This window comes from Physeter macrocephalus, chromosome 17 (genome assembly GCF_002837175.3).
Source record: "Physeter macrocephalus isolate SW-GA chromosome 17, ASM283717v5, whole genome shotgun sequence".
Taxonomy (NCBI): Eukaryota; Metazoa; Chordata; class Mammalia; order Artiodactyla; family Physeteridae; genus Physeter; species Physeter macrocephalus.
Genome location: NC_041230.1, coordinates 1,461,788 through 1,484,601, shown reverse-complemented (window position 1 = coordinate 1,484,601; position 22,814 = coordinate 1,461,788). Strand labels below are relative to the sequence as shown.

The 22,814-nt window shown below is 40.9% G+C and overlaps 1 protein-coding gene and 1 pseudogene across 5 annotated transcripts; both read right to left on the bottom strand.

The window, feature by feature from the left end:
• Positions 1–3,389: 3,389 nt before the first annotated feature.
• LOC102990252 (zinc finger protein 350) lies at positions 3,390–22,385 on the bottom strand. Of its 5 annotated transcripts, none has more exons than XM_028477772.1 (6): positions 22,226–22,385; positions 20,694–20,757; positions 17,940–18,126; positions 12,678–12,804; positions 11,842–11,937; positions 3,390–3,903 (listed from the first exon to the last, which is right to left on the bottom strand). In XM_028477772.1, the coding sequence occupies exons 3-6, from the start codon at positions 17,952–17,954 to the stop codon at positions 3,722–3,724; spliced, it is 420 nt and encodes a 139-aa protein (XP_028333573.1). In that variant the 5' UTR covers positions 17,955–18,126; positions 20,694–20,757; positions 22,226–22,385; the 3' UTR covers positions 3,390–3,721. The 5 variants fall into 5 exon arrangements, with proteins under 5 accessions (XP_028333573.1, XP_054935136.1, XP_007106434.1 ...); XM_055079161.1 differs by lacking the exon at positions 3,390–3,903 and adding an exon at positions 6,227–7,574 and having other exon boundaries at positions 20,694–20,780; XM_007106372.4 differs by lacking the exon at positions 3,390–3,903 and adding an exon at positions 6,227–7,574.
• LOC102991917 (ferritin heavy chain-like) lies at positions 3,898–4,870 on the bottom strand (annotated as a pseudogene).
• Positions 22,386–22,814: the final 429 nt, after the last annotated feature.

Sequence of the window (22,814 nt, the reverse complement as noted above, 5' to 3'; positions counted from 1 at the left end):
ACGCAATTTCTGCCAAGTGCAATACAGTGAAGCACAATAATATGACATATGCCTGTATCTGATTTCACAGCAATAGTGTGCTATATATATGACCTGCACTTTGCAGATGGAGAAACTGAGTCTCAGTGCAGTTAGGCAACTCAATCGAAGACTATTCTTTTAAACAGAAAGCAGTAAGTTGAAACAAATATATAGAAAAACATTTAAACTTGCCCTGATAATTAAAGAAATAAGCTAAAACCTCAAACTACCATTTTTCACTTAAAAATTTTTTTAAATTGAATTATAGTTGATTTACAATATTGTATTAGTTTCAGGTGTACAGCATCATGATTCAGTATTTTTACAGATTATACTCCACTTACAGTTATTACAAAATCATGGCTATAATTCCCTGTGCTATACAATATATCCTTTGAGCTTATCTATTTTATACATAATAGTTTGTATCTATTAATACCCCTAATTGCCCCTCCCATCTTCCCTCTCCCCTCTGGTAACCACTAGTTTGTTTTCTATATCTGTGAGTCTGTTTCTGTTTTGCATGTACATTCATTTGTATTATTTTTTAGATTCCACATATAAGTGATATCATATTGTCTTTCCCTGACTTAATTCACTAAGCATAAATATTCTCTAGCTCCATCCACATTGCTGCAAATGGCAGAATTTCATTCTTTTTATGGCTGAGTAATATTCCATTGTATATATATATATACCACATCTTCTTTATCCATTTGTCTGTGGATGGCACTTGGGTTGCATCCATGTCTTAGCTATTGTAAATAGTGTTGCTATGAACATTGGGGTTCATGTATCATTTCAAATTAGTGTTTTCGTTTTTTTCTGGATATATACCCAGGATCATATGGTAGTTCTGTTTTCACATTTTGAGGAACCTCCATACTACTTCCCATAATGGCTACACCAATTTACATTCCCACCAACAGTGTACAAGGGTTCCCATTTCTCCACATCCTCTCCAACATTTGTTATTTGTAGACTTTTTCATGATAACCATTCTGACAGGTGTGAAGCACTAGATTCTTTAGCTAGAATCGTACTAGACACAATACAGTTGCTTTAGATCATATTTTATATGTAGTGGCCAATAGCTCCTGTTACATGTTAATACCACATCAGAAGTTAAAACCTACTTCGATAAAATTAGGCAACTGACTACCTGGCTACACATCTCCCCAGAAGTGCCAGGTCCAGACTGGTTCTCAGGCTTATTCTCCTGAATTCCTCAGGGAATAAGATATATTTTCCAAGGTTTATTAAAGTTTGGGTTTCACTCCATCTCCTACATCTGTTTGGGTCTGCTGCACCAAAACGATGGACCAAGGGACTAAGATTTTAGTCATGCAAGATTTGGGTCCAAGACCTGGAACTTGGAAATGTCCCTAACTCAATATGCAACATTTCCACTCCCCAAATTGAGGTAGGAAATAGCCAGAGCAGTCACTGCCCTGTTCCCTCAAAGATTTGGGGAAAGTTAAAACAGGAGTGAGGATTGAAACCAAGTCCCCCTAAAACTGAGTTCCCTTAGTGAGTTTATGATTAATCTCTCTGTCCAAAACTTTATTCCCTTTCTTGCCCACTCTGACCTCAATCCTGAGCCAGCTGAACACTCATCAGCCAGAGTCGGATCGTTGTCAATAACATCCTTCATGTAATAAAATTGCTGTTGTAGACATCATCATCAACGTACAAACTCGGGTTGTTTCTCCAGGACAAGACGAACTTCAAGACCCTGAGCCATGGACCACCTGGCCAGAAAAATCATAAACCACAGATATTCTGACTCCTGAAACCATGCTTAAGAAATGTCAGAAGACGATGATTAATCCCAGCCTCTTTTTTATTCCCCTTTAAAACTTGTCTCCCACTCCCCCGCGTGGCACCCTGCAAATAAACCATTACTTTGCTGCAAACACCCGCTTTCTGTGCCGTGAGCACAGAAGCCCCTGCTCGGTTACAGTGGTACGGAGGATGGGGAACAGGGGAAAAGAGGCGGCATGGTCTATGTAGGAGTGTCAAAGGGCGCTGGGCCAAGAAATATGAGGTAGGAGGAACGCCCCGAGACTGTGGGAGGGTCCGTGTCGAGGGCAAGACTTCTCATCTATATGGGCGGGGCCTCTGGCAGAGGCAGGGCTTTTCTGCCTCCAAGACTGGGAAATACCAGCAGCATCAGAAGCCAAAAGAGATGGAGTGGAAGTTGGGGGATAAACTTTTTTCTACGTTCCATCCTGTAACTCTCTTGTATTATGACAAGCCTGCTCCCTTTGTTTACAGGGCTTATGAAAAGAAGCTTCAGAGGGGTAAGGGACCCATATAAATCACACAATGAGTCAAAAAAAGAAAAATGACTCATCAGCTGGGAGCCTCCTGCCCAGTGAGCAGTTTCCCATGAAGCAGCTGATTTAATTTCCTCAGCCACTGACAGAGGGGAGCCCTAGGGGAGGAAGCACTTTCACCAACTGCTCTCACCCTTTCTTCAACCTCCGGCCAGATGCCCTCTAGTGCTGACCCCTCCCCTCCATACCTTCACATGACTGCTACTCGGCCTCAGTCCCACCTGCTGAAATTAGTGTGTCCTTTATCCACACTCACCTCCAGCTCTCCAATGAAAAGACTGTGGAACCAAGAGGAAACCAACTGCCGGCCTGAAGACTGAAATTCCTGTTACATTCACCACCTGGTGGAGCTGGCTGTCGGTCAGTGGATGGGAAGGTTTGAGGAATCGATGAAATGGAAGGTCAGTAGATGAAGGTCCCCTGGTAGCCTAGGATTGGTAGGCCTTTGGGGGGGGGGGGTCAGTCAAGAATAATCTGTAGGGGCCAGTGATGGGAAGGTCCTCGTGGCCCATGACAGGCGCAATTCCAAGAGTCAATTATTGGGAGGATGAGGATGTCATGGTTGGAAGCCAGTGGAAAGAGGGCTTTTGAAATGATCAGAATCCAACTACCTCCCCCAGATTATGTTCTTTAAATATTACCCTTCGAATTCAGGTCTTTGATCTATGGAGAATGGATCTTGATATATAATGTGAGGCAGGGATCTAATTTCATCTTTTTCCATATCAATAATCAGTAATTCCAGCACCTTAAAGGATCTTCCCTCTCCCCTCTTTACATGATTTCCGACTGTGTATTTGTCCCTAAAATAAGAATATAAAAAAACCGTACAAAACATACAAAACAGGTTATAGATTCTAGGGGCATAAACCATACTGGTGTTTTGGGTCATAAATCCCATCAAAGTTACTAACGAACCCCCCACACACACACACACACACACACACACACACACACACACACACACAATGACTAGTAACTTTACTAACAGGTTGTCTTATACAGAGCAAATATTCAAGGACTGTTTAAATAAGTATCATTTTATTCACAAATATATTTTCAATCCGCACTTGTCTATAAGTGGACTGTAAAATTTGTAAATTGCAGGGGCCAGGGGCACGCACCACAGCTAATCTCAATTGAAGTAGGTTGCTCGCCTGATTATTTAGCTATTGTCTCTCACCTCTCAACCTACTCTGCCACTGTCTGCTTTGTGATAGTGCAAACCAGATTCTCTTTTGCCAGCTTCACGTTAAGTTCTGCCAACATGCGCCACTAGGCAGAAGGAAAATGGAGATGGGACTTGCTTTTTCCTGTTTGCTTTCTCTTCTTGCTGCAGAGGAAACAGTTGGTTGCTGTTTTCAGTTTTCGTCCACAGTCTTAGAATCATCTTCATCCCACGCCCGCAGGCATTCTAGCATCAGCCAGCCATGTGCTCTCCTCAGAGACTGGAGGAAGAGTTCCATGGCGGGGGAGCAGGGGACCGGGGGTGGGGGTTCCATCCTCCAGGCTCCTAATTCCTTGCACCAGTCAGTCATTTGTCCTGTTCAAGCCAGCACAAAGTTTCAAGTGAATGACTGAGGAGCAGTGACTTCTAGCTAAATCACTCCTACGTAAAAAACAGGGTGACATTTGTGAGATTTTCTTATCAACCAAGGGCCCTCTTACCATGAGACTGGGTATTCTCAATGGCACTGGAATCCTAGTATAACCTGGGGTCTTTACGTGTCTGTCATTTTTTTTTAATCTGGGTACCAAATTTGAAGGAATAGTACAAATGAAAAAAACTTAAGTGGATGCTTTAGTACAACTTACAGAAAAGGTAAAGGAAACCCAAAATGGATGCATTGTCATGGTAACCAGAGAAGTCACCCCCAGGGCCACTGGGAAGCCAGCCTGATGCTTAGCTCTCATCATCAGGGTGAGCCTGTCAGAGACACTCTGCCATGCCAGATTCGGGGGCCCTCATCACGCACAAGTGGGTTATGTGGTCACCCAATTCTTTGATGTATTTCATCTGCTCATTCAGGTTGTCACACAAGTAGGGGTCATTTTTCGCAGTGGGCAATTTGTGCAGTTCCAGTAGTGACTGATTCATGCCCTTTTCTGAGTGGAACACACATGCCTTGCCTTGAGCCCACTCTCTGAATCATCCTGTTCTGGTTTCAGGATACACCAAAGATTCGGCCACCTAACAGGTTCTGCATCTTCATCAGCTTCTCAGCATGTCCCCTCCCCTCACGAGACTGGTGAAGAGAACAACTGGAAAAGTTCTCCAAAGCCACATCATGGCCATCAAAGTAGTGAGACACGGACAGGTAAACGTCAGAAGCTCCAGGTGGATCTGGCAGTTATTTGTGGCCTCCAAGTCCCAGTGGTAGTGCTGGGGCACCTGGGAGGGGGACGTGGTAGTCACAGCAGTCACACCACTCCCACTCGCCTTGGGAGTGGTCCAAGGGTGCTGTGAGGAGGAGGCAGAAGGCTGGCTCTGCATGGCCAGGTTGAGGGGGTGGGGTGACGAGCACCAGCTTCTGTTCAAGCACTGTTTAAGCAGGAAACCATGGCAACTCTTGGCAAAGAATATCTTTTTCCCTGAAAATCATTATTCTGGTAGGCTGGCTCTAAGAAGGCCCTCAAAGATTCTCAACTCTCCCCTTGAGTGTGGGCTGCCCTAGGAACTTGCTTCTAAAAGAATACAGCAAAGATCATAGAAGATTTAGATATAATAGGTACAATGTGACATGGACTATAAACCATCTTCAAATGAGTTATGGAGTCATTCCCTAGCAATGAGAAAGAGTTCAAGACATTCTCTATCAAAATACACATTAAGGGTGTTAATCTGATGCAAAATGAGGGTAGACTAATGTCAACAAGGTTCCAAATTTCCATTGCAATCACGAGCTTATCTCCTTTGTGAGATCTCTGCCATTCTGCTAAAGGTTCAACACATTTGGTGTATCCATAGACATTCCTTATTTCTGACACATGATGAGGAACCATGCTACTGAAAACCTTGTCCTATTCACTGCTGTGCAAATTAGAGGCTGACTCGACAAGTTTGGGGTGTTCAGACCCTGCACGTTCCAATGAAGGGAATGACCCTTGACTGGCACCTGAGAAGGAACCTCTAAGCCCTTGGAATATCCTGCCTGCCAAGAGCGTCTTTGTATACCTGGGGTTTCGGCCATGCCATATAGTTTACATTAGCAATATGATTTTTGGTGAACACCTGCTTTTGTTTGCCTGGGGCTCTGGGCCATTCTGTATCAGTTTGATCCTTAGGAGGCTGGAGTTTGAGAAGTTAACGTCAGTCATGTGGTTTCTCCATGACTCCAAAACTAACCCCCTTACTGCCCCTCCCACCCCCCAGCACTAAGGCTCAGGTGAGTTTCTCTGGTTGGCAATACGCCATATGTGTTGTCAGGTCATTGCTGGAAGAATTAAGCACTGTCCATACAACTCCACTGGGAGGACAACTGGATGCACCTGGTTTCTCCTAAAGTCTGCCTCATGCACCTTTTACATTTGCTAATTTTAATTTGTAACTCTTCACTGTCATAAACTGTAACAGTAAGTATAGCAGCTTTTATGAGTTTAGTGACTGCTTTTAGAGAATAATCAAATGTGAGAGTGGTCTTAGGGACTTGATACAACTGCCTTCCTAAAATTTCTTTCTGATGTGAATTTATTGATGATTTTGAAGTCAAGCTCGTTACAATTCAGCCTACTTAGAGCCACTGATACTTAATGAGGTATATCTTCCCATTATCACTACATTCATTGGCATTCTCAGTGAAAGTTTTCAACTATATAAAAAGCTAAAACTTTGATCTAAAGGCTTTTCCACACTGAACGTACCAAATCTTCCCTACACGTTTCCTGTGACATAAAATAAGACATAATTGGTAACTGAAGGCACTACCACATTTACTGCATTCATAAGGTTTCTCTCCTGTACAAATTCTCTGTTATTTCCTGAGGGTACACATCTGGCAACAGGCTGTCCCACAAGGACTACATTCCCTTGGGCTAGGAACCCACTGATATTTAATGATGTCTGCACGGCCACAGAAGGCCCTTGCACTGTCATTGTTTCAAGAGAGTTTTTCTCCTGTACAGGTTCTGTGGTACATAATGAGCTGTGGTTCCCAAGAAAATCATTTTCCACCTTGACTGAATCCACACATTTCTCTTTCATATGAGTTTTCTTATGTTTAGTGAGGGAGGACTTGTGGCAGAAGGCTTTCCCACAATTGCTGCATCCATGGGGTTTCTCTCCTGTATGAATTCTCTGATGTCTACTGAGTATTGACTTCGTGGAGTAGCCTTTCCCACATACATTGCATTTATAGCGTTTCTCTTCTGTATGACCTCTTTGATGTCTAATGAGACTCGACTTTTGAAAGTAAGCTCTTCCACATTCACTGCATACATAGGGAGGATTTCCAGTGTGAAATACCTGATGTGCAACAAGACATGGCTTATGACTGAAGGCTTTACCACATTCCTTGCATCCATAGGGCTTCTCTCCAGTATGAATTCGCTGATGTATAAGAAAATTACCCTTCTGGATGAAGCCTCTTCCACATTCACCGCATGTATAGGGCTTCTCTCCCGTATGAGTTTTCTGATGTACAAGGAGCTGAGATTTCCTGGAGAAAGTTTTCCCACACTCACTACATTCATGGGGTTTTATTCCTCTTTCCACTTGCATATGTATATTGAGCTCTGCTTTCCTACAGAAGGCTTTACCACATTTAAGGCATTTATATGGTTTCTCTCCTGTATGAGTTCTCTGATGTACAGTGAGTTGAGAGTTTTTGATGAAGGTTTTACCACATTCAATACACTCATGTTTCTTTCGTTTTTCAATCTGATGTATACTGAGTTTCGAATTGGTGCAGATGGTGTTTCCATATTTATTGCATTTAACTCCAGTGTAACGTTTTTCATGCTTAGTATGAAGAAACGATTTCTCATATTTATTAAACTTGTCAGGATTCTTCGCTACACAGCTTTTATTCTGGTTAACTAAATCTAAATTAGAGTTCAGTACATCAGACTTATCATGGCTTTGACTTAAAGTAACAAGATTTCTGCGCAGATGAAACACATTTCCCGATGAACTGTGTTCACGGCCTCTTTCCATATTTTTACGCTTGTTTTGGATTTCCAAAGACCACTGCATATGATCACCAATTTCTCCAACTTCTAGAAAGAAAATTAATTCTTTCATAATCAGGTTATGGTAATAAAACTGCTTCTAAATCAGGTAATAAAACTGCTTCTAAAATGCCAAGGTTTGGGCTGGCTCTTTGTGACAATTCTGTCATATGAAGGAAACCATCAGGTGTAAATTTACTTCTTGAATATGAGGGGAAACACAATTAAATAAAGCCATAACATCTTAAAAAAAAACCAGCTGATTCAGAATCAATAGTAGACAATTCTCAATTAGTAAAGTTTTTGCTGCTCTCCAAATAGATCCTTGCAAAACGGGCAAAGAGGATGACGTAGAAATGTGTCTCATTAACATAAGACAAAGTAAGTTGGAGAGACATCTGATCTAGCATGATGGAGGATATAGCCAGTCATTTCCCCAATGCTTATTGAATGTCTACTATGTATCATTCACTGTCCTAGCACTTGAATACAAGTGCATCCCACTAGGCAAAAGAGAACAAAACGGAAGCAAAGAAATAAGACAACTTCAGACTGAAAACTGGTTCCTAGCATATGAAAAAGAACAGTGGGAGTTGGTCAACTTTAAATAGGTAAACACCTGTGAGAAAATAAAAGTTGAGCCAAGAAACCAGGAATAAAGAATAAGCAACCTCATGTAAAGAATTGCAAGTTTTCATTCAAGTACAACAGCAATGCAAAAGCCCTGAGACAGGAAAGGTTTTGGCCAGGTCAAGAAATAGAAAGGTAGCCAGTAGGCCGAGTGGAATAGCTATATAGGGAGAAGGAAGCGTTGAAGTTCAAAAGGTAGACAGAAGGCATCTCATGTAGATCTGGTAGGAAGAATCTGAATTTGACGCTAAGACTAGTGGCAAGCCACTGGAAGTTTTGAGAAGGTGGGGGTTCTGATTTATATTTCCAAGAGGTTGCCGACTGCTACATGGATAGTGATGGGAGAGGAAGGAGTGTAGGAGAGAGGAAGTTAATAAAGTAATCCAGGGAAGAGATAATGGTGGCTTGGTGTGGAGCAACAATAGTGTACGTGTGGAGAAGCGAATGAACTCAAGATACATCTAGGAGAAGGAAAAAGCAACATTCAGTGTTGAATTCAATGTAAGTAAAAGGGAGGAATCAAGGTTTTCCCTAGGTATTTGGCTTAAATGACTAGACGTACCAGCTAAGTTGTTGAGGAACATCAGGGAGACAGGTTTTGAATGTGGGAAAATCAGGTGTGTATTTTTTTTTCTTTTTGGTTTTATTAATTTTTTTTTTTTTTTTTTTTTTTTTGCTGTACTGCATAACATGAAGGATCTTAGTTTCCTGACCAGGGATTGAACCTATGCCCCCTGCAGTGGAAGTGCAGATTCTTAACCACTGGACCACCAGGGAAGTCCCAGGCATTCTGTCTTTATTTATTTACATCTAGCTTTTTTTTTAACATCTTTATTGGAGTATAATTGCTTTACAATGGTGTGTTAGTTTCTGCTTTATAACAAAGTGAATCAGTTATCCATAAACATATGTTCCCATATCTCTTCCCTCTTGCGTCTCCCTCCCTCCCACCCTCCCTATCCCACCCCTCTAGGTGGTCACAAACCACCTAGCTGATCTCCCTGTGCTATGCGGCTGCTTCCCACTAGCTATCCACCCTACGTCTGGTAGTGTATGTATGTCCATGCCACTCTCTCACTTTGTCACAGCTTACCCTTCCCCCTCTCCATATCCTCAAGTCCATTCTCTAGTAGGTCTGTGTCTTTATTCCCATCTTATCCCTAGGTTCTTCATGACCTTTTTGACATAAACATTTTGAGATGGATATCTTGGTGCAGACATGAAGAACTCAACTGGAGAGAGGAATATGGAGAAGACTTTGGCTAGAGGACAAATTTGGGATTATCTGTACAGGCATACCTTGGAGATATTCCAGGTTCAGTTCCAGACCACCACAATAAAGCAAATAGTGCAATAAAGCTAGTTACGTGAATTTTTTTGTTTCCCAGTGCATATAAAAGTTATGTTTACACAATACTGTAGTCTATTAAGTGTGCAATAGCATTATGTCTAAAACAGTGTACATAGTGTACACAGTGTACACATAATTTAAAAATACTTTCTCACTAAAAAATGCTAACCATCATCTGAGCCTTCAGCAAGTCGCAGAAGTAACATCCAAGATCACTGATTACAAATCACCATAACAAATATAATAGTAATAAAAGAGTCTGAAATATAGAGAGAATTACCAAAATGTGACACAGACACAAAGTGAGCAAACGCTGTTGGGAAAAATGGTGCTGATAGACTTGCTTGACACGGGGCTGCCACAAACCTTCAATTTGTTTTGTTTTGTTTTGTTTTGGCTGCACCACGAGTCTTGCGGGATCTTACTTCCCCGACCAGGGATCGAACCCGTGCCCCCTGTGGTGGAAGTGCAGAGTCCTACTAACTACTGGACCACCAAGGAATTCCCCACAAACCTTCAGTTGCAAAAAACACACTATCTGCGAAGTACAGTAAAGCAAAGCACAATAAAATGAGCTGTGCCTGTATAGAAATTCCCAGAGAGGGAATTCCCTGGCAGTCCAGTGGTTAGGACTCATCACTTTCACTGCCAGGGCTGGGTTCAATCCCTGGTCGGGGGATTGAACCCGCAAGCTGTGCAGTGTGGACAAAACAAACAAAAACCCAAAAACATAAGCCAGATCATGTCATTCTTCTGCCCCAAACCATTCAATAACTGTCATTCTGAAAAAAATTCTAAGTCCTTAAAATGGCCTGCAGTGCCCTGCATCGTGTGGGCCCCTTTCTCACCTCATGAGTATCACTTCCGCTCTTGATCGCTCTGCTCTCCCCACACAGGCTTCCTGGACAGTCCTCAAACACGCCAGGTACACCTCTGCCTCAGGACCACCACTGCTGGTACACTTTTCCCAGGCCTACCCATGGATCATCCCTCACTCCACTCAGCCACCCTAGCAGAGCAGAGAGGCATTCCCTGTCCGTTGTGTATAAAACATCAGGCCCTCCTATTGCTTGACATTCATTACCCACTACATTGTTCTCCATGGTTCTAATTACCACCAGAAAAATTTGTATATTTCTTGTGTACCTCCCTCACTTAGAATGCAAGTTCTGTGAGAGTAATAACTTAATCCCTTTTATTCTCTGCTGTAGCCACATAATATAAAGCACACTACATAGCAGCGTGTTTTAGGCATTAAAAATACTTGTTGAGGGGATGAATCAATGAAACAATCATACGTGCGGCGGGCATTGTAGAGACTGGTTTAAATGAAGCTGACTTTGAATTTAGGGAATGGAAAGAAAATTCTATGTAAGCATCACATTGTATCTTGCAGTCCCTTGATCACAGAGGGATTTAAATATCCCATAGCTGGTAGTAGAATTGTTTAGACTCAGGAAATTAAACTGAGAGTAACTAAGATGGATCAAGATAAATACCTGATCCAGCAAATATACAGAGAAATCAGCAAAGTATGCATGAGGTTTATGGTTTGATTTCAGGTGGGGTCTAAGATTGTGAATTTTCTGTTTTTGTTTTTTTATTTGAGTGAATTCCTTTATTTCAGTGTATGTGGGAGGCATAATTCACTCCGAAAATTACAATACTTATAGCTCTTCCCTTACCATTTTATTATAAAAATTTTCAAACAGACAAATTGAAAGAATTACACAGTGAACAGCCATATATCCACCTCTTTGATTCTACAGTTAATGTTTTGCTACATTTGCTTTAGTTCATATTTGCCCATCCAGAATAAGGAAACAGACAGATGCACATTAAAAGACCGGGTTACCAAGGGAACACAGCACCCTGGGTGGGGCTGAACGTTAGGAAGGAAATCAATATTACCCAAGGTTCAGTAGTCAGAAGACGATGGTGAATTTGAAGTTCTCTCTTTGCAGAGAGGTGTGGAAGACTGAATTTTCAAAGCAAGGGAAGAGGAAGGAACAAGCAGTGATACTATGGCAGTCAATGAAGAAGCGAAAAATTTGAGAATCCTCAGAAAGAAAAATATCGAAGCAAAACAAATCAAGATCCTAGATGAAATAAATCAGTATCAAATCCAGGGGTGAGAACACAGGAGTATTTTCCTCTAAATGCTTAAGCAATGAATATTAACATAGGAGAGTAATACTTAGAGGCTCTGTTTAGATACTGTCAAAAGGTTAGAAACCAGAAGATGAGTCACCTCAACACTATTTCAAAGGTGTGAGGCCTCCACAAATCTAGGAATTTACTTCTTTTCTACCTGGATGTTTCTCATTCACTTACCTGGAAAGTTCTGACCGTGGATATTTTCCTTTTCTAACCATGGTTTGTCTCTTTGCTTCAACTTGAAGATCTGAATTGGTTTGGGACTTTGATACCCTATTCACAAAAAATAACAGAATATTTAGGAAAATATCTTTGGGTGTGATATCTAAACATTGTTAAATGATACCTTTTATAGATTGTGTGACTGTACCTTGGAAAAGAGTTTTCCCCTTGGAGTAGGGAAAACATACTCCCTCTATCTGAGGCCCGAGAGGAGACTGAGAATCTGTCACTTATAAAATTCAAGTCTTATGTAGGGGCCAGCAAACTATGGTCTGTGGCTGTAACTAAGGCATTTTTTTACATTTTAAAAGCATTATTAATTCAGAATAAAGTGCTCTTACAAAACAGAGTATTTGAAAAGTGAAGGCAAACTTCTAAAACATGATAGCAAAAGTGTTTTGTACCATTAAATTTTAAAAATTAAAACCATTTAAAAATATTTATCTCACTGATGTTTCATCCTTTTGATGTTTCTATTTTTAAGTATATTTTATAGTGCATATAATAAATTTAGCAGAATACTTATATAATTGATAAATAAAAATATGTGTGTGCTGAAAAAACAAAATAAAATAACAGTGTTATTTAAAAAAAAAACAGAATATAATTACAGAGACAGTAGGTAGCCCGAATAGCCTGCAGTATTTACTATCTGGCCCTTTGCAGAAAAAGTCTGACAATCTCTCTTACATTATTCACACTTCAGATACCTGCCCCCAAATCACTGCACAACTGAGAAAGGAAAGACTGCTGATTGGGCACCCTGGGTGGCACAGGGAAGCAGTTCTTACCCACGGACAGCAGGTTGCTATAGTTTTCTAGCATCACATCCTGGTACAGGTTCTTCTGAGCAGGGTCTAGTAGCCTCCACTCCTCCCGGGTGAACTCCACAGCTACATCTTCAAATAATAATGATTCCTGTAGTAACGAATTCTTCTTTAATCTGGGGTGATCATTTGATGGTTTGGAAGAGAAGTATAGAAATCTACTCTAATCATTTCTACTGTGTAGGTTGTATCTATATAGGTGATTTACATTATATAGTGTGGAAGAATGGAAAGTCTTATACAGATATCCTGCTGCTGTGATTCAGCCACCCACCCCCTCAATAATTCAGAAGGTTTTCTGAAATGTGGTCATTAAAACCTCTTGTTAACCTTGATAGGTTTGCCATCTGTGTGCATATGTGCGTGCACTGAACTACATGCAGGTGATATCAAAACAAACCAGGTGATATCAAAACAAACACATGTATTCTTACTCTCAAGAAGCCTTCACTGTGCACAAGTTAAACAGAAACAATAAGCGCTAGAATTAAACATGAAAAACCTGATGATGCTGTAATTGTAAGACACTGAATATAAACAATGTTTAATATGTACAAAGGCATAACAGAGTCTTAAAGATGAGTGGGCTAACTTGAAGAAACAAAGATGAATTCTCTTTTGAATTATTACAGTAATTCAGAAATAAAATACAGTAATTGAAGAAATACAGTAATTGAAATTAGGAGTTTCAATTTATAGATTGACTACCAATTTGATATGACATAGAGAGAATGGTGAACTAGACAACAGATCTGAAGTGCAAAAGACAATGATAGAAAATACAAAAGCGAAGTTGAGAGATATGAAGCATAGAGTGAGAATGTTGAATTTACACCTATTCTGAGTCTGAGGGAAGAACAGAAAATTTGAGGGAAGGTAATAACCAAAGATGTAAGGGCAGAGAATATTTTAGAGCTGGTAAAAGACACAAAATCTCAGGATAAGAGAACCCCACAATTTCAAGCAGGATCAGGAAAAAGAGATCCACTCCTAGACACATGGAGGTAAAACTGCAGAACACCAAAACTCAAAGGGAAAATTCAAAAATATCCAAAGGGAAATGACATATACCTAACAAAAGAACAAATATGATTCATTGCCTCTAAGTTCTCAACAGCAGTGATGGAAGCCTGAAAAAGAATGAAATAGTATTTTCAAAGTGCCAAGTGAAATAACTTTCAATCAAGAATGTTATAATGGGGCTTCCCTGGTGGCGCAGTGGTTGAGAGCCCGCCTGCCGATGCAGGGGACGCGGGTTCGTGCCCTGGTCCAGGAGGATCCCACATGCCGCGTAGCGGCTGGGCCCGTGAGCCATGGCCGCTGAACCTGCGCGTCCGGAGCCTGTGCTCCACAACAAGGAGAGGCCACAACAGTGAGAGGCCCACGTACTGCAAAAACAAACAAACAAACAATTTTCTTTCCTTATAAAGTAGGGAAAATGTGATATGGAATTTGTATACATTTATGGGTTGTACATTGCTGTTATTTATTAACTTTGAGCCAGAGTTAGTTAAATGGTTAAAAAAACAGTAACTATTCTTGTTTTGTTATCTCCTGCACTTAACCTATTATCTTGATAAAGGGGATAAATGATTTCAGGTTAGCTCTTTTGGTTTGTATATTATTTTTTGCTTTCTCATTGTGAAAAATGATAGGTTTCATTTGTGGAAACAGAACTAAAGATTAGAAAACTAGTTATTTCAATTGTCTTAGTTTTTCTTCTAAGAGATAGGTTAAATTGACATATAACAGTATTTCCAGTATCATGAAAAACATGGATGTGGTTGAATGTTCTTATTTTTTTATATATCTTTAGAAGATAACTGATTGTTTAAAGCAATGATAATAATGTATTGTGGGATTTCTAAAATACAAAGAAGTAAAATGTAGGACAACAATAGCACAAAGGCTGGTAGAGAAGAAATGGAAGCACACTCTTTTAAGGTTCTTATACTATGAATGAAGTGGTATAATATTACTTGAAGATAGACTGTGATAGATCAATATGTAGAAATGAGTAGTTTACTACTCACATGAACTAGCACATTAACAATACCAACTAGAAAATGTCTTGCAAAAAAACAGAAAAAGATTAATATCCCTGAAACCTATTTTTTTTTTTAGAGATCAGAAAAAACAAAATCAGCACAAAGGATTTGATCAGGCAATTCACAGAATACAAACAGTTAATAAATACATTAAAATATGTTCAAAGTCACTGATAGTAATGCAAGTAAAAATAATAGTAAAACTAATTCTGATAGCACTTATTAAATAACAGGCAATGTTCTAAGATATGTCCTACATATGTATATACATATATACAGAGATCAGTGGTTCTCAACTGGCCAACAATTATTTTACAACAGCAGACATATGACATTTTAGGTTATCACAACTTGGGGGTGGGAGGGTGCTACTGACATCCAGTGGGTACTGACCAGGGAAACTGCTAAATATTCTATAATCCTGTGGTGTCCCCTCAACAAAGAATTTGTTGTTTGGCCAAAAAAGTCAATAGTGCTGAGGCTGAAAAACTCTGATATATATTAACCTATTTAATCTTCAGAATAATCCTTTCATGTAAATTCTATTATAATTCCCATTTTTCAGATGAAGAAAGGACTGCAGAGAGATTAAATAACCAGAATAAGATCAAGCAGGTAATTATAGACCAAGGCAAGATATGAATGAGTGAATCTGACCACAGAATTTGTGCTCTTAAACTAAATACTAGGGGTTTCACGTGGTGGCGCAGTCATTAAGAATCTGCCCGCCAGTGCAGGGGACACGGATTCAAAGCCCTTGTCCGGGAAGATCCCACATGCCACGGAGCAGTTAAGCCCATACACCACAACTACTGAGCCTGTGCTCTAGAGCCCACAAGTCACAACTACTGAGCCCACGTGCCGTAACTACTGAAGCCCGCGCGCCTAGAGCTCCGCAACGAGAAGCCACCGCAATGAGAAGCACACAAACCACAACGAAGAGTAGCCCCCGCTCGCTGCAACCAGAGAAAAGCCCACGTGCAGCAATGAAGACCCAACGCAGCCAGAAACAATAAATACATAAAATAAAATAATAAAATAAATTAATTTAAAAACACTAAACACTAGGCTCTACAACCTTCAAAACATGATACAGCTTTTATATTTCAGATTTGTAAGATTTTAAAACTGATAGAATATTAAATAATAGAAAGAATGTGGGAAAAACAGAGACTTCCATAAACTCTGAGAGGAAGTGCTGAAGACTTTAAAAAAGGGCAATTTTGTAGCAACCATGAAAAATTTAAGTCCAGGTACCATTTGACTCATAGATTTCCCTTTTAGGAATCTAACCTAAAAAAAATTTCACACATATTCAGGATGTGTATTGTGAAGAAACTTTATGGCTACAATGTACTTTTAGGGACTTCCCTGGCAATCCAGTGGTTAAGACTCCATGCTTCCACTGCAGGGAACGAAGATCCCACATGCTGCACGGCGGGCCAAAAAAAAAAGTACCTTTATATAAACAGAGTACATAAATTAAGGCATATACATGCTAGGAAATACCATGCAAACCTAAAAGCAATGAAATAGATACATAAATACTTGAATGGAACACTCTCCAGGGCAGGTTGCTATAGGAATAAAGCAAGTAATGTGTTTATTATGATCTCAGTAATGCAAAAATATTTTCACAAAAAATATGTGTATATGCACATAAGTATACATAATGTATGTATATCTACGTGCATATAAGTGTTAATAAAAACAGAATTATTTCTCTCCTAAGTGATGAGTAGAGAAGGATTTGACAGGGCCACTTTCTTTTTTTGCTCTATTTACTTCCATATTGTTTCTGTATATTTCACAAACAAATGATTTGTATATGACTCATTTGATAACAACAAAAAATGATAAAAGTGGAAGGTAGCAGGTTGGATGGTGGCCTCCTAAAACATATGTCCACTTCCTAATCCCCAGAACCTGTACATTTTACCTTGTCTGGATAAAGGGTCTTTGCAAATATAGTAATTAAGGATCTTAAAATAAGAAGATAGTCCCAGATAGTCTGGGTGGGCCCTAAACCCAATGACAAGTGTTTTTATAAGAGACAGACAGAAGGAGACAAACAGAAGAGGGGGAGGTAACGTGAAGACAGAGACAGAGATTGGAATGATAAGGCCACAAGCCACAGAATGCAGACAGCCACCAGAAGCTGGACGAGGAGAGGGACAGATTTCCCCTTGAGCTCTGGAGGGAGCACAGCCTCACTGACAACCTGATTTCAGACTTCTGGGCTCCAGAACTGTGAGGGCATACACTTCTGTCGTTCTAGCCTCCTACTTTGCGGTAATGTATTATGGCACCCACAGGAAACTAATACAAGGATGTAGATAAAAACTGACAATGAATAATTCAGGAAGAATACTACATTTATAAGACTGGAATGCAGTGACAAAGACAACATCATGGATCCCTACATCCCAAGTCTTTAGCAGAGAATGTGATTTTAAACTCTGCTGGTAGGTCTGTACCCGGAATCCAATTCAGCAAAAATGGCTTGAGAGGCCATTTAAACCATCCATTTGTCTAGATAAATCTAGATTTTTATATCTGAAGAAAGCCAGAATACCAGAAGGGTACTGAAGGAACCCTATAAGAAACAACCACAGGTGTACAACTGTGTAAAAATTCACTTTACTATATGTATGTTATGCCCCCACAAGAAAGTGTAAAAACACACACACACATGAAACAGAGAAATGGGAACCTCTTCTTGCATATACCAGAAGGCTGCCATTGAGGCCACTGCGCCCTGCAGGAAAAGTCATCAAGAAATTTATTAAAACTTCAGTGCCAGGAAATACTTACTTTTCTGAGGAAATGATCTACTTTCTCTGTACAAAAACACGAATCATGTAATGTTTTGTGTTTCTCTTGCTGGCACTGGCTACCAAAATTATTGGAGATAATCTGGTAGCTCAACATAAATAACCCCTCAGGTCTTACAGTTTTTTATTAATATTCTGACTCCAAAATTCTGACCATAATCTCTGACCTGCATTCCCACCATTCTTAGTTTACCGTGACATCAACATTATGGTTGATATTTATTTGTCTTCAGATTCAGGCTCTTATCAGTGTGTCATTTTCCAATTAATCAAGTCAATTTTTATAAGCCTCTACAAATACAACGGAAAAGAAAGGAGGGAATAAATAAATATGTAAAACTCACCTGGACCTTGGTCATTTTCTTCTGTTCTTAGAAAATGACTGGAACTCGGATTCTTCTTTTTTTACTTTTCTAGATTGTCACTCAAATTCTGGTCATGGCTCTCACATCTCAAATTAATGGCATCCCCAGAAGTGACGCTTTCCTGATTCTGGAACTTCCTTCTCCTTACTTCACTTGATTCTAAGGACTCAAAAGCAAATTCGCTTTAATTTGTACATTCCCCTCAGCCACACACCTTGTCGGCTGGGATTTGATGTTAGAGGACGCCTATATTAATTTTTTTTTATATATAAATTTACTTATTTATTGCGGTGGCGTCCTGCAGTAAAGGTGCTGCAGTAGGTGGAACCATGGCCCTCACAAAGATATCCACGTTCTAATCCCTGGAAGCTGTGAATATGTTACATCACAAGGCAAAGGGGAACTGAGATTGCTAATGAAATTACAGTTGCTAATCAGATGACCTAAACATAGATTTCCTGGATTATTCAGGTAGGCCCAATGTAATCACAAGGATCCTTATACATGGAAGAAAGCAGAAGAGACCAGAGAGAGATGTGATGTGACAAGAACTCTACACACCGTTGTTGGCTTTGGAGATGGAGGGAAAGGGAAACAGGAACCAAGGAGTGTGGGCAGCCTCTAGAAGCTGGAAAAGACAAACAGATTCTCTCCCTAGAGCCTCTAGAAAATAACACACTCCTGCTGAGACCTTGATTTTAGCCCCGTAAAATCCATGTTGAACTTCTAACCTATAGAATTGTAAGATAATAGACTTGTGTTGTTTAAGCCACTAATTTATGTTACTTTATCACAGAACTAACAGAAAACTAATATGGGGGCTTCCCTGGCAGCGCAGTGGTTAAGAATCCGTCTGCCAACACAGGGGACATGGGTTCAAGCCCTGGTCTGGAAAGATCCCACATGTGGCGGAGCAACTAAGCCCATGCGCCACAACTACTGAGCCTGTGCTCTAGAGCCCATGAGCTATAACTACTGAGCCCACATGACTAGAGCCTGTGCTCCGCAACAAGAAGAGCCACCGCAATGAGAAGCTCACGCACCGCAACGAAGAGTAGCCCTCACTCACTGCAACTAGAGAAAGCCCTCGCGCAGCAACAAAGACCCCTCACAGCCAAAAATAAATAAATAAATTTATTTTAAAAAAAACTAATATAGGCATCCTCTAACATCAAATCCCAATACTTAAGAGTTTTCTTTTGTTTAAAAAAACCACAACATCTAGACCTCAAGGCAGAGCAAACATTATGAAGAGTAATGTGTTAAGCAAATCCTAAGCATTTTCTTATTTAATCCTCACCACCAATCTAGAAGTATCAAATCACTAGAAGAAGGAAGCCAAAGATTAAAACCTAGAGATAAAGTATCTTGCCCAGAGTCACATACTTTCTAAGAGGCAGGGCTAGAATTCAAGCCCAGGCCTTTTCTCTCCAAAGCTCATCACCTTAACCATTGTACCTTCTTAACCAGACAACCTCCAAAAGTTTAGTTCTCTGTAGAACTGCCTGAAATTTTACTACTTTTCAGGCAGTTTAATATCACACCAGAAGGTAGCACATAACCACAATGCATAAACTGGACTTCTGAAACAGCTCTTAGAACACTCAATGCATACACACAGACAGCAACCTTCTTCCACAAACAGAGAAATGGAAAAGGAGCAAGTTCCAATACTCACTCCAAAGCAGCAAATCAGAGAGACAAGGAGTCAGAAAGACTCACATTATAAGGTCACTGATTCAGTGGGATTACTGTGAGTTTTTGTTTCCACTCCTTCTGGCCACAAATTTTTCTAAGATAATTTCCCAGTAGCTTTTCTAAACCCCCAAACCCACAGACACTGCCCTGCCCCTACTGCAACTGTTCTCTGACCTCTGAGTACATGCAGTCCCCCTCGGTCTCCAGCCTAGAATCATTTCAGGCACCAGGACTAGAGATCTGGACAAGAGAAATGGTATAAAACTATTTATAGGACTATAAAACTATAGCTATAAAACTTCATGGGGGAGGAGAACATGAATGCAATATCTTGGCCACATCCAAATTTCATGACTCCTTGTCCATGAGCCCTCATGTCCCTGCTGATGATTTCTTGGCATTGCACCCATTCACTTTATGGAATCACTCGTGTTGCCCTAGAAGGGCCACCTGCCTTTCCAGAAATACACCTATGTGTAAATATTAAAATATAAAGCTTTACAGAGCAAAGTAGGCCATAGAAAGAAATTTTCATAAGTTTCACAAGTCAATATCAAAGAGGCTTATTCCTTGACCACAATGCAACAAAACTAGAAATCAACAGTAATGAGAAATTCAACACATTAATCAAAATAGAAACAAAACCCTGCATATCCAGGAAAAAAACACATGAAAAACCTTCAAACTAAAAAGGAAATATAAATGAAAACTCTGAATTATTCAGTAGTAAATGGCAACAAATCCTGTGGGTGGGTGAGAGAACCTGGATAAGCATAGAATCATAACATGTTGCAGAAAAGTATAGATATATAAGTCAAGCCTATCCAAATTAATGTATACGTACATTTAATGTGACTCAAGTAACCTTGTCACTGGTTCACCCACCTGATGTGACACTACTGCAGCCATTAAGAAAATCTGTAATCGTTTTATACTATGGAAGTGTTTACAATCAGAAATGAAGTGATAAAACCAAATTATATCTGTTATACAGGTCATTCCAAATGCAAAGTAACAAAAAAATATTAAACATACACAATGGTTTGCACTGGAGATCAGCGTTTCGGGTAACAGATGTTTTCACTTGTGTAGCATGAACCTGAAAGGAAATATCCAAGAAAACTGTGGAGTAAAGTTGGAGGCAAGAAGAATAAAACGTTATCTTTTATAACACATCACTAGATCATATCTAACTACTTTTTTGGTTGGGAAGACAATGACAAGAGTGTTTATGTGGCAAGACAAAAGAGTTTCTAATTAGTGCCTTGATGAAGGTATGGACTTGAAGGAGCGAACTGGATTTGGATCAGCTGAATGAATCTATCATCAAGTCTGTGCCCAGGAATCGCCATCTGAACCTCAACCTACCTACTCTCCAGGGACCCTGGGTCTCCAAAGTGCCAGCCTCATGCCCCTCCACATACACTAGCCTCCCCCACAAAACAATAACAACAAAAAATGACTCCAAGTTAAATCTGAAATCTGAACCAGAAACCCCCATTCATTAGCACCCGTCCCCCATCCCAGGCTTCTCCAAGTCTGAGCCCCACAGTGAATCACAGACCTGCATGAGACATCGAATTCACTGATCTACACCTACCACTCCAGGTCTTAATCACTGAGCTTCACGAGCAGAAATTGCTACCAAACCAAACTTGGGTCAGCTCACCCGCTGAGCAGCAAAGCCAATTTACTGACACCGGGTTGGTGTGAAGGAAAGTCCAGTGTTTACTACAGGGCCCAGCAAGGAGAACTGGCAGCTCAGGCTCAAAAGACCCAACTCCCCGATGGCTTTCAGGGAAGGGTTTTTAAAGGCAGCATTTGTGGTGAGGGATGCAGGTAAGGGATGACTTTCTTCCGATTGGTTGTTGGTGAGGTGACAGAGTGTTTCAGGAACCTTAATCAACTTTCTGGTTCCAACCAGTCTGAGGTCTGCATGCTTATGCTCAGCAAGTAGTCACCACCCTCCACCCTGGCAGGTGTCTTAGTTTCTGCAGAACAACTTAAAGGTATGCATCAGATCGTTATGCACATCCTTTGAGGAGGAACGAGGACTCTGTGAAATATTGTTTCTTGTCTGCTTTTTCCTATTTCTATATTCCCTCACTCCCCTAATTAGTCTGATCTTTGGAACTCAGGGAAACCCCAAGAGACCAAAGCCTTTTTCTACAAACTAGAAAGGGGGTGACACAGAGGAGCTTCTGTACCCAAGAGGTACTTCAGGGTCCTGCTCAGTTTCAATCCCCCCCTTTGATACTCCTCAATCCTGAGGGGAACAAGGGTGGGACAAGAAAAAGAATAAAGTTTGGCATAGAGAGGTTAAATATAAAGTCAGCGGGGGAACTCAATTTTAGGAGGGCTGGGTTTCAAAATACCCACATCGACAAAAACCCTCAGTCAGAGCCTTGGTCGTTTCTCTCTTCATACATTTAATAACACTGACCGCTAACGGGCCTATTACTGAAGCCAAGCCTCCCCAGTGACTGAACCTAAAGACACTCCCCAGAAGGCCTTTCACTGGCCTCACAGGCCCCTCACTCCGGACCCACGTGCAGACCCCGACCCACCTGCTGCTGAGATTCTCAAGGTTCCCGCCAGCTGCCAAATACTGAATTCACTTCCAAAATGACTCCCACTCCCCCGCTGTCGCGCCCAAATCCCCTCTCTCGCTGTCGCTAGGGACGCCTCCGGCCCGGCCCGACCTCAGGGCCTTTCGCGTGTTGGAGCTCGGGCCCAACGACCGCTATGACGTAACGTGGCCACGCCCACCTCAGCGATCGGGGCGGAAACGGTCATGATGGAGGCTAAGGCTCAGAGCGGGAAGAATTGAAATCACTCTTGGACACTTCCTTGCCTTTCTCTCCTCGTTGTCGGTCAGAAGCACTAGGCTGAATAATTTTTTAGAGGCTGGACCCTATCCAAGGCCGTGGCGGCGCGAGCTGGATTCTATTTTGTCTTTTGGGCAAAACGAGAGAGATGGCGGCGCCCGTGAGCCACGACGGAGGAGCACCAAGGGGGCGGCCATCTTACAGGAAGTGCAGTTCCGTTCGGCAGAGACCCGAGGAGCTAGTGTTAGGAGGAAACTTGGGATGGTCAACGAAGTTTGTAGGAGTTGAGACACGTTGTAAAGGCGGCGGTCAGGTCCTGGACAAAAGA